Source organism: Crinia signifera, chromosome 3 (assembly GCF_055691185.1).
Source record: "Crinia signifera chromosome 3, ASM5569118v1, whole genome shotgun sequence".
NCBI lineage: Eukaryota > Metazoa > Chordata > Amphibia > Anura > Myobatrachidae > Crinia > Crinia signifera.
The window spans coordinates 31,080,898-31,093,535 of record NC_139219.1 but is presented as its reverse complement, the minus strand read 5'-3'; the positions used below and the strand labels follow the sequence as shown (position 1 = coordinate 31,093,535).

General features: G+C 46.0%; 1 protein-coding gene across 1 annotated transcript; it reads right to left on the bottom strand.

Annotated features, from left to right (window-relative positions):
- Window positions 1-754: 754 nt before the first annotated feature.
- On the bottom strand, window positions 755-4,030 carry LOC146062464 (toll-like receptor 5). Its single transcript, XM_083174598.1, has one exon. The coding sequence runs from the start codon at window positions 4,028-4,030 to the stop codon at window positions 1,439-1,441; it is 2,592 nt and encodes an 863-aa protein (XP_083030724.1). The 3' UTR covers window positions 755-1,438.
- Between the last annotated feature and the right edge of the window lie 8,608 nt (window positions 4,031-12,638).

Here is a 12,638-nt window from a genome sequence, read left to right as displayed (position 1 = left end):
ATTCCATTAGCCGCAGTCTTTACGCCCGGTAAAGTGATTGGATCTAACTAATTAGAGACCCGATATTAACCCCTCTATGATCTAATACCCATTAATATAATATCAGTGTTCACGTCCACTAAATTCTGACAGGCTCCCGGTTTCAGCACATCACTAGCCGGTACATCACTGACAAGCAGCAGACGGCCCTAGTGCATCATGTGGGCTCCCAACAGGGCCGGCGCCACCACTAGCCATCTTTAGGCATCTGCCTGGGGTGCCGGAGGGAGCAGGATGGAGGTAAGCAACCCCCCCCCCCCCCCCCATGGAGTGACTCAGTGGCCCTGACGCATCTTCTGGAACTCACCCCCATGGAGCGCCACATCACCCGGCACCCCCCCCCCCGTGGAGAGCTACGTGGCGCCCCACATCACCCCACCCCTGTGGAGCTGGTGAGCGGTGGGGGGAGCTGCCTTGCACCAGCCCTGGCTCCCAGGTCTTCAATTCAAGACACCCTTCCCTCCTATATCACTGACCAATATCTTTGTTATAGCTTCTAAAGGTGCCCATACACCGTGCGACAGGGCAGTGCGGAAAGTCTGTGCAGTCCGTACTTTTAGTACTAGATTGCATCGTATCTAGTACTAAAAGGAAGGCGCTGTAGCACATTGTATTCTTTTGTGCTAGATACAATGCAATCTAGTACTAAAAGCACAGAGTTCATCACACTGTGTATGGGCACCTTAACACCCATATGATACAGATAGGGGTCTCTTTATGTGAGTAAATGTAGTTTTTAACTCACTGCTGAGTAAAAAGGTTACAGGAGAGTTGATTCAAGCCTTGGAGAGCGATAAAGTTGGCCTACTTTGTCTCTCTTCAAGTCTTGAGACGTACAGCTATCCCTTTGTTCGACACCATTTGAAGGCTAGGAGGCTGCCCATATGTCAGGTTGCCTATCGCTGCATTAAATGAAACTATTAAACAAGCGTATATTATTACAAGAACGTATCTTGTAAATAATATACATCCTTGCCCTTCATATTCCTACTGGTAGACAGCACAAGTAAAATCATAGTACTACAACAAAAAGTCTCTTTGGCAAATCAAAATGAAACATTTCAGAACAGCAAATACTTCAGAATGGGTTTGGCCCTGGTATGGGAACCATTGTATAACTGTATCGTACATTCACATTTGGCAAAGTGCTTCACATCTTCTGACCCAAGTATATATCCTCATGGCAACATACACCCAAAAGTCCATGTCATAAAAAACCCCCGCAAAAAATCAGTCCTTAAAATGGAGGTGTAGCTTTTAGATCCAGCCTACGGTCAAGATGAATCAGAGGAGGGTCTTGTGCGCAGAGGCAGTGGTCGACATGGAGAAGGCCTGTAACCTGCCAACATCGCGGCTGATAAGACAAAATACTGTGAGCAATTGTATTCTGCGGCGCAGGTCAAGAAACGGTGGCTATTTGATGTAGTTCTAGAGCGGAACCTTTTGCCGTCACTTTTACATCTTTGTTTTCCAACTTTTCCTCCTTTAGGATTTTGTAGGAAAGCCTACCGAGAAACCATTCTACGTCCTGGTAGTCTTCTGGCCATTTCAGATATGGGCACCGCTGTATATATGACCGGATTGGCGCATACTTCTTCAGCTGGTACTGTGACAGTGATCCGGCCACGACCATGATAAGGACATCCTTCAGTTCAGTATAATATCGGCTCTGGGCATAATTGAAGGCTTCAATGCACCATCCATCCTGGAGAAAATGTTTAGTCACGATGCAGATGGTTTTCTTGCTGTTCCAAATAGCATCACGGATATTGACAATATGGTCCTCCCCGGGGATGAAGTTCCTCTCCTCAAAGCACAGGCTGAAGCGGTTTTTGGCGCAGTACTCAGAATCAAAGTGTCTGAGAAAGATATTTTCCACCCATGTAAAGTCTTTATGGGCATAACACACATAAGCATCGTACTTGTACACGTCGCCCCCTTGTGACCCATCTTCGAGGACAGTATTTATCATTCTGTTGTACAGGCCGAAGAAGATCCCACGGAAATGTTTGTATGCGATCGCTGATGTTAATAAAGTTATGACGACGACTGCAGTAAATACAAACAAAGAGAACATCAGTGGCCTCAAGGTGGCATCGTCATCACAGTTTATGTAATCAATAGCGTAAAGTGGCGTATAGAGCAGGTAGTCAGGATAGACGCAGTAGATGTCGCCGGGTGATCCCAGTAGGGTAGCGTTAGTTTGGTTTAACCATTCTATGAAATCTGCAAGGGGGCAGTCACAGATGAACTTGTTATTGGTTATATCAAGGGTTTTCAGAGACAAAAACATCTTAGGATTGGGTGAGAGCAGCTGGTTCTTGGACACATCCAAGGTTTCCAGACTGCTAGGCAAAATGCCGGGTGTAAGATGCGTGAAAGCGTTGGATGACAAGTTAAGTACTTTCAAGGAGGTCAGACCTGCAAATAACCTGTCTGGAATTAACTCAAGGTGGTTGTTCATGAGGTTTAATATCTGGAGAGAGGAAAGGTTTAGAAATATATCCAGACAATACCCTTGTCCCCAAATTAACTGAATCATGTTGTCAGAGAGGTCCAGAAACAACAGTGAATTGTTCCGTGAAATCTGATCATCGTAACATGTAGACAGACGATTCATTCTAAAGGAGATGTACTGAATTAGAGGGAACCGCAGAAGTGTATACAAGTCAGCAAGGTTCTCCAGCTGGTTCTCCGAGAAATCCACGGTCCCCGAATTCAATTTTACACTTTCAATACTTTTTAGCTTATTTTCCCTCAGACCAATGAAGGTTACAAATGGCATAGATTCGCAAAACCAGAGGCTTTTGATGGCATTGCCACGTAGGTCTACAATCTTCAGATTCGGGAGGTTTGCAAAGGCTTGGTAACCGATTATCCCGATATGATTGTTGTTCAGGTGAATCTGAGCTAAATTTGTCAGCCCGTCAAAAGCTTCACTTTTTATTTCTCCCAGTAAGTTAGAGGACATATTAAGATATTTGAGTTTGTGGAGCCCATGAAATGCATCTGGTTCTATTTGGTTTATTTTGTTGTCAGAGAGGATAAGCATCTCCAGATCGGAGAGATTACCAAACACGTATGGTTTCAGTGAAAATATGCTCCCCCGCGATATATCGAGGATGTTAAGGTTACTATTGGCCAGTCCAGCGAAGGTGGAGTTATCTGGATCCTTAACGTTTTTGAACCCAAATCCTGATCCCATTATATGTCCTGTTAGTTTGAGCTGAGAAAGTTTGGTTCCATTTAAAACATTGCACAGCGCTTTTATAGACATCTCATTAAAAGAATTGCCGGAAAGGCTTAGGGTATCAAAATAAATACTGCGGAAAGGATTTCCACACTGTCCCCAGGTTATGTTGTCCAACCTAGAAAATGAGTTGACCGAAAGGTCCATCATGCTGAAGTATTTTTGCTGGAAGCTGTGTAGATCTCCTTCACAAATTCTGGATATCTGATTGTATTTTAGGACTAGTAGAGTAAAGTGATGCAAATAATAGAACAAGGGATTCGGTTTGAGGTCGGTTATCCGGTTGTAGGAAAGGTCCAAGTACACCAAAGAGATCAAGTCCCTAAAGTAGTTATTTTCCAGAATGGAGCTGTTTAAGCTGTTGTGGTACAACCGGAGGTTCTGCAGCCGTGATAAGCCCACAAAGGCGTCTTGGTCCAAGACCAGCATTATGTTGTAGGACACATCTAGCGTAATGAGGTTCGGCAGATTTCGGAAGCTGTTCTTCTGGATTGTTAGTGTCTCTGTTTCCTGGTAGTTCAGTTGCAACTCCAGCAAGTTCTCCAGCAGTGGGAAAGACATGGAATTGACTTCATGGATGTAGTTAAAACCTAAGAATAATTTGACGGTGTTAGTTGGTATCCGGGGAATCTGAGTGAGGTTGCAGAATTGGAACAAGGCTATTTGTCCAACATTCTCACAGTGAAACTCGCTGCAGGCGGGTAAAAAGCCACCAAAGAGAAGAGCCAGCTGGTAATACATGGTCTGCCTAAAGAGAAGGAAATGAGACCGTTAGCACAGGGTCTAGGAGTACACATAACATATACAATAGTACTGTAAAGCAACATTACATGTACAGAGGTTGCCAGGGTCCCAATAAAGAAAGGGGGCATGGCCTAATCTTGGAGGCATGTCCATGCCCGCTTTAAACACAAACACACACAAAGCTTACTTTTAATTTGTCACTCAGTGGCGCCAATCTGCACAGGGAAGGGGGGGGGGGTCGTTTGGGCACTGTGCACCACTCAGATCCAAAGAAGGGGTGCAATTAATTAGATCACTAATCCCACTTGGAGGCAGCAGAATCTGCTGTACTCAACGGCATGAACCTCCATGGGGAGAGAAGCTGCAGTTAGGAGGAGGGATTGGGTGTGGACCTGCCCCCACCCCCCCTGCTAGGCCGCTCCAACCAGCCCGGCAAATAGTAGAGTTTTTCAGATTTTTTGTGTGTCAGAGTTGACACCTGAGCATGTACAGCACCGCATGCCCTCGCTTTGCTCGCTATTGCCAATCAGGAAAGTATTAAAGTCCAAAAACTAGGATAAAAAAAATCCTGAAAAACACGTCAACCTTTTCATGTGTCGACTATTGCATGTCAACCTCTTGCAATGTGCAGGTCGATCTATTAACTGTCTATCTATACACTGTCGGCCCATCATCTGGATACTGGTTGATGGGTCGATGAGGGTCCACCCTCCTGAGTCTCCTGTCCTGGCATCTAAGTATTTCTGCCACCGGCTATGCCCTCTGGCAGAGTATCTACGGTCCCCACACATTAGTGCGAGGTATCACTCCCAGGGGGACGTCCTTTTGCATACACCGTATCATGGGGGTGATTCAACATCATTCAGTCCCCAGCGTATTTGCGCCAGTGAGCGATGATGCGGCTCTACGCATGGGTATAGGCGATTATACTCATGTGCAGGGTCGCTGTGCATGTAGTGGAGGGAGGGGGTGGCCAGGGGGACACCCAGTGTTTTATGGAGGTCCCCATGAAAACGATGAAATCACCCTGGGAACACCGGCAGACCGATACTTCCCGTGTGCGCATTGGGATCGGAGCCTGGCGGGGGACAGCAACGGGCACAGGATGCCAGCTACCAGAGAGCCGGGTGGAGGGAGCAGCGGGGGTTGCGGAGGGAACCAGGGAGCCATGCGGCATGCAAGGGAAGCCGCTGCAGGGCATCACTGTGGATGGGAGCACTTAAAAAAAAAAAAAGCGATTGGTTAAGACCTCTCTCAGCCAATCAGTGGCTGCCCCTTCATTTGTATTGGCTTTTTTATTTTGTACGTGCTCCCGACCGCGGCACTGGTACTGCCCTGCAGTGGCTTCCCCTGCCCGGCACCCTGGTTTGCTCTGCCGCCCTCCCTGATCCCCGCCTCGTTGGTCCCCTTTTGCCAGTGTCCGCCACCCCACTGCTCCCTCCGCATGGAGCTCCCACATTCAAAACTTAGCACATGAAGTGCCATCACCTGTGACCCCTCCTGACTTATCCTTAGGATCAGTATCAGTCCAATATTGGGGCGCAATCAAACAGAAACAAAACATCAAAATAAATCCTCACTTGAAAATAGCAGATTCATACCAGTCTCCTTTTCCCCAGGCAGAGAGATCCTTAACTCTCAGTCTGGCAGCCTTTCACCACAGCTGGAGGTAATCAGTGGCGGATTCAGGGGGGGGGCACCCGGGCACGTGCCCCCCTGTCATTTATTTTGTAGCTGAGGACCAGGGCTTTCCAACGAGCCCAGCCCCGTGTCTCTAGCCCCCCGGGAACTGGAGATATCGCCTGGCAAACCTGTAACGTTTTTTCCCCATAGGATAATATGGGACCCGTCAATTCCGACCCCCACCCGATTCCGATGGCTGCTAGTTCCCGCCCTGGCATCACAGAAGCTTGTGGTTGATATCATTCAATTCCAAATCGCTGGGCCTTCAATATGATTTCAGGCTGGTCCAAATCGGTCAATCGATGATTTTGAGGGCAGATTACTCTGGAACCAAACGTTCCAGTTTCACTGGACCAAAATCATTCAAAGTCCATTTAAAAGTTCTTCAATATAATACTTGTCTCATGTAAATGGGTCAGTTGGTTCCGAAGATATAGCCGGTTAAGGGGCAGATGTATTAAGCCTGGTGAAGAGATAAACTGAAGATAAAGTGGAAGGAGATAACGCACCAGCCAAGGGCCCTTATTCTGATCGGTGCGGATATTCCCGCATTCTTACGGAGCGGTCCGCACGCCACGGTGTTTTGCCGCATGCGGCCATCGTCCGTAGAAACGCCCACGTGTCCTCCGCATTCGGACGGACTCACTCTTTAAGAACAGGGCGTGTTTACGGACGACATACAAACCATGCGTGTGCGGGAGAAACACTCCGATTCTGCACGGTATTACAGAGTAGTACAGAGTATGCTCGGGAATACCGCATCTGAACGGGAGCCAAGCGGTGCTACCGCCCGTAAGCGGAGTATTTACGCCAAACAACCCACTATGATGTATATTCTGCAATACATCACATGACCCACTTATTCAATTACCTATCCTCATAAAAACTTCTTATTTGGAATTGGAATCAATTAGATGCCAATATATCCTTACAAGCATGCCTAACACATGCATTGCACACATTAACCCTTACAGCAATTGAAGTGCAATGGTTTCAATTAAAGCACTGACAAGCGTCCTATTAGTGAGTAATGAGTAAAGGAGTCGATTCTATTGGGTTCAGGTGTTAATGCTTGTAGTCATTAGGCGTACGTTCGCCTACCGCATGAACGAGTGGTGTCCGCAAAGCAATAGTACACTTGTGGACACCGCACATTTCTTCCCTTTTTGATCGCGTGCATTCGGAGTGCTATCCGAATGTACGCCCCCCAACATAAGTGTACTTCCCCGTGTCCGCCCATGTTTCCGCCCCGTTTTGCCCACTTTGAAACTACGCCCATGTGACATTCCGCATGACGCCCATAATACGCCCATATTTCCCGACTGATTGCGGGGAACAGTTTTGTACGGGATTTGGCCGAACTGGTACGGAGTCAAGGCGTGGCACATGCGCGTTGCGTTCTCCACGCATGCGCAGACGCCGAAAAGACGCGATCCGAAAGTATGCGGTAAAGTCCGCGTCAATCAGAATAAGGGCCAATCAGATCCCAACTGTCATATTTCAAACACAGCTGATTGGCTGGTGCGTTAACTCTTCCAAGTTATCTCCACTTTATCTCCAGTTTATCGCTTCTCCAGGCTTAATACATCTGCCCCACTATGAGATAACTGGTTAACCCCTTCCTGACAGAGCCAGTTTTTGCGTTCCTGACAGAGCCATTTTTTTCAAATCTGACATGTTTCACTTAAGTGGGGATAACTTTTTTTTGCTTTAACTTATCCCAGTGATTTTGAGATTGTTTTCTCGTGACACATTGTACTTCAAGTTAGTGGTAAATTTGGGTCGATACAGGCTGTGTTTTTTTGTGAAAAATACCAAAATGTCGTGAAAAAATGGAAAATTTTGCAATTTGCAAAATGTCACATTTTCTGCTTGTGAGACAAATAAACATACCACTCAAAATAGTTAATAACTAACAAAGACCATATGTCTACTTTATGTTGCAATCATTATTTCAACCTCCTTTTCATTTTTTTGGACACTAGGAGGCTTCAAATATGAATAGCAAATTCTCAAATTTTCAAGAAAATTTCAAACTCTGATTTTTTTAGGGACCAGGTCAGTTATGATGTGACTTTGAGTGACTTGTATGTGAGACACCCCCATAAATGATGCCATTTCAAAAACTGAACCCCTCACAGTATTCAAAACAGCATTTTGGAAGTTTGTTAACCCTTTAGGTGTTTCACAGGAATTAAAAGAAAGTGTAGGTGAAATTTCAAAATTTCATTTTTTTTGCAGATTTGCAATTTTAATACATTTTTCTAAGGAACACAGTAGATTTTACTAGAGAAATGTGACTAAAAATTGATTCCCCCAATTCTTTGGTTTTCATAAATATCCTATATGTGGCCCTAGTGTGCACGGTGACCAAACCACAGGCTTCATAATAGAAGGAGCACCTACTTGATTTTGGAGCCTCCTTTTTATGAGATTATTTTTTAGGCACAATGTAGGTTTCTAGGCACCATAAGATGCTAAAAGTTAGGTACCCCCCCACAAGTGACCCCATTTTGCAAACTAAACCCTTCAGGGAATTCATCTAGGGGTATAGTGTACATTTCAAACCCCCAGGGGTTTCACCAATTGTGGTACAACTGGGCAGTGAAAATGAAAAAAATTAATTTTTCATTTTCACAGCTCAGTTGTATCAAAATTGGTGAAACCCCGGGGGGTTTGAAATGTACACTATACCCCTTGATGAATTCCCTGAAGGGTGTAGTTTGCAAAATGGGGTCACTTGTGGGGGGGTTCCACTGTATGGGTGTTTCGGGGGTCATTCAACCAGAATCTGTGCTGCAAAATCCAAAAATCACTCCTTCCCTTCTGAGTCCTGCCATGCACCCAACTGGTATTTTTTGGTCACACATGAGGCATTGCCGTACTCGGGAGAAATTGGGGCACAGATTTTGGGGTGCTTTGTCTCCTTCATTCCTTGTGAAAATGAAAAATTTTGAGCCAGATCTGCATTTTTGTGTAAAAAAATTTATTTTTTTACAGAAAAATGCAGTTCTGGCTCAAAATTTTTTATTTTCACAAGGAATGAAGGACACAAAGCACCCCAAAATCTGTGCCCCAATTTCTCCTGAGTACGGCAATGCCTCACGTGTGACCAAAAAATACCAGTTGGGTGCATGGCAGGACTCAGAAGGGAAGGAGTGATTTTTGGTGGTGGAATGAATGGTGGGTGCTATGTCGCATTAGCAAGACCCCCGAAGCACCAATACAGTGGAACCCCCCCACAAGTGACCCCATTTTAGTCACCAGCTTTGGGAGGGGGGCTGGCGCTGCGGCTGGCGGGGGGTGGGAGGGGTGCTGGTGCTGCGGCAGCCGGGTGGGTGGGAGGGAGGGGGGCTGCCGGGTGGGAGGGGGGGGGGGCTGGCGATCGGTGCGGTATATACACACACACACACACACACACATATATATATATATGTGTGTATATATATATATATATATATATATATACATATATATACACACACATATATATATATATATATATATATAGTTTTTCAGTGCATATATTTATTTTTTTACTTTTTCTGCAGCTTGATGCTGCTGCTGCTGCTGCGGGGGGGAGGGGGGAGGAGGTCAGCGCTGCGTGCGCTTCAGACGCTCCGGGGGAGCCGGGGGAGCTGCTGCTGCTGCCGGGTGAGTGCCCGGCGGGTTGGAGGGGGGGCTGCACATCGGAGGTGATCGGTGCTGTACTTGACAGCACCGATCACCACCGATCCCTGTGTCACCGAGCGGCTTAGCCGCCGGTAACACAGGAAACGCTGTGAATGGCTGTTCAGATTTGAACAGCCAATCACAGCGATCGCCGACCGGGGGGGGCACCCCTGCCCCCCCTGGGCGGCGAGGGGGGATGTCTGCTGTCAGGGACAGCAGACATCACCTAACTGTCACTGCGTCTCTAGACGCAGTGACAGTTAGAAGTCATGACGTACATGTACGTCAAATGTCGGGAAGTCCTTCCCGACCATGACGTACATGTACGTCAAATGTCGGGAAGGGGTTAAAGGGGGGAGGGGTGGTTTTCTCTCCCCCTCACACCAGAAAATGCAGGGACTAGGCTGGTGTAAAAGGGGCCAACCTGGGAATGCATATTCTGGTGTGAAAGGGGTATTATTTCAAATAGCCGGGACCTGCAGTGCTCTGAATACAGCCAGGCTCTGCCACTGTCAGTGGCTATCACTTCTGCCTGGCGGCGGCTGTCCTCCATTTACCACGAGCATGTATTCCCCCTTGGATATGAGCATGTAATCCCACATGGCAACGAGCATGGAACCTCTGGCAATGAGCATGGAACCCTTGGCAATGAGCATGTAGAGAAGCAGCACTTATGTAGCATCATTTTTAATAGGCATTATGGTGTTTGGCATAACACATAATGGACATAATGGCGTGTAACTTAACGTGTAATGGACATTATGGTGTAAATGTTTAATGCGCGCCTTTGGTGGACAATGTCCCTGTTTATGAAGTGTATTGTGAATTTTGGCTTAATCTGTGTGGCATTATGTGAATTCTGGCTCAATCCATGTGGCATTATGTGAATTTTGTCTCAATCCGTGTGGCATTATGTGAATTTTGGCTCAATCCATGTGGCATTATGAGAATTTTGGCTCAATCTGTGTGGCATTATGTGAATTTTTTCCCAATCCGTGTAGCATTATGTAAATTTTGGCTCAATCCGTGTGGCATTATGTGAATTTTGGCTCAATCCATGTGGCATTATGTGAATTTTGGCTCAACCCGTATGGCATTTTATGCATTTGGCTCAATCCGTGTGGCATTATGTGAATTTTGACACAATACATTTGGCATTATGTGAATTTTGTCACAATCCGTGTGTGTTATTATGTAAATTTTGGCTCAATCCATGTGGCATTATGTGAATTTTGTATCAATCTGTGTGGCATTATGTGAATTTTGGCTCAATCCATGTGGCATTATGAGAATTTTGGCTCAATCCGTGTGGCATTATGTGAATTTTTTCCCAATCCGTGTAGCATTATGTAAATTTTGGCTCAATCCGTGTGGCATTATGTGAATTTTGGCTCAATCCATCTGGCATTATGTGAATTTTGGCTCAACCCGTATGGCATTTTATGCATTTGGCTCAATCCGTGTGGCATTATGTGAATTTTGACACAATACATTTGGCATTATGTGAATTTTGGCACAATCCGTGTGTGTTATTATGTAAATTTTGGCTCAATCCATGTGGCATTATGTGAATTTTGACACAATCCATGTGGCATTATGTCAATTTTGGCTCATTCCATTTGGCATCATGTGTAAGGGGCAAGTATAATGGGGTCTAGTATTTTGTTGCATAATGTGTAGAAGTTGTATATGGTGTTGACACGCCCCCTGTTGAGTGGCCACACACCCTTTTCTGGAGTGCACCTTTGGCGCGCGCACAACTACATCCTTCACTTTTGTCGCCATGGTGGGCCTGCGTACTTTAAATGCCAGGGCCTATTTTTAATTCCATTCCCACCCTCTCCTGCCGCTCTCTTAGCATGTACACTGGCACCACTAACACCGCCCCTTCCCCACCCAAACCCTTTTTTATCATGGTGCCCCCCCTGTCATTTTATCCTGGATCCGCCCCTGGAGGTAATGATTACTTATGATGATAACAGCCTAAAGACCTGTACAGGGCCTAACAGATAGTGAACCCCCCTCTCTTCAACCATCCAACCCCAGGACCCTATGCCGGTTCTTCTAAAGAACCCAATAGCTCACAACAGAATCACCAAATCTCCAGGGCTATAAAACATGTCAGAAACCTGGGGGAAATATACCTGCCTTCCATTACTATACCAGTGACCCTGTCACACATAGGGGGTTATTCTGCTTCACTCTTTCTGACAAAATCCTTCTTAGATGGACAAAACCATGTGCACTGCAGGTGGGGCAGATGTAACTTGTGCAGAGAGAATTAGATTTGGGTGGGGTTTTACTTCAAAGTGAGATCTATATTGCAGTGTAAAAATAAAGCAGTCAGTATTTTCCGTGCACAGAAACAAATTAACTCACCCAAATCTAATTCTCTCTGCAGTTGTTACATCTGCCCCCCTGCAGTGCACATGGTTTTGTCCATCTAAGAAGGATTTTGTCAGAAAGAGTGAACCAAAATAACCCCCAAAGTGTTGTGTGGATGGAATATTCTCCTCTGTGCTGGGTAGCTAGTACGTCTGTACAATGTAACCTAAACATGAAACCCCTTATTAAGTAAAGGCAGGTCGCTCCCAACCACACAGAAAGTGACATGCGCCGGTTATATGCACTGATGCCTGGTGACTATGAAAGGCCTCTCAGGCAGGGCTATTTTTCAGCAGGCTCCAGCAGGAACTGAGGCCCCGATTCTAGTTCACTCTTTCTGACCAAATATTTCTTAGATGGACAAAACCATGTGCACTGCAGGTGAGGCAGGTGTAAAACCCCACCCAAATCTAATTATCTCTGCACAAGTAACACCTGCCTCACCTGCAGTGCACATGGTTTTGTCCATCTAAAGCTGTGTACACATGGTGCAATATCACTTGCAATATGGTTGCTGGGTGCGCGCTCCCGTGTTCAGCCCCATAATGGTCACTGATCTGTTTCTTAGCTGTTTCCCTCTGTGGCTCCCCCAGCAGAGTCTCCTGTTCATCAGTGACCATCTCTGGTTGCTGATGAAAACTGGACACTGAGCAATATATTGCACCATGTGTACACAGCTTAAGAAATATTTTGTCAGAAAGAGTGAACTAGAATAAGGGCCTCAGTTCCTGCTGGAGCCTACTGAAAAATAGCCCTGCTCTCAGGCATACAGAATTGTGACAATGAGCGTCACTGGATGCCAAATCCAGCTTTCGTCTTTCTCCCCTCTCTAGTAAATATCAATATTGCCTTTTCCTGACGGTGG

Bases quoted from the DNA above. Each gene is read 5' to 3' on its own strand.
- LOC146062464 (XM_083174598.1), bottom strand. From the start codon at position 4,030: ATGTATTACCAGCTGGCTCTTCTCTTTGGTGGCTTTTTACCCGCCTGC.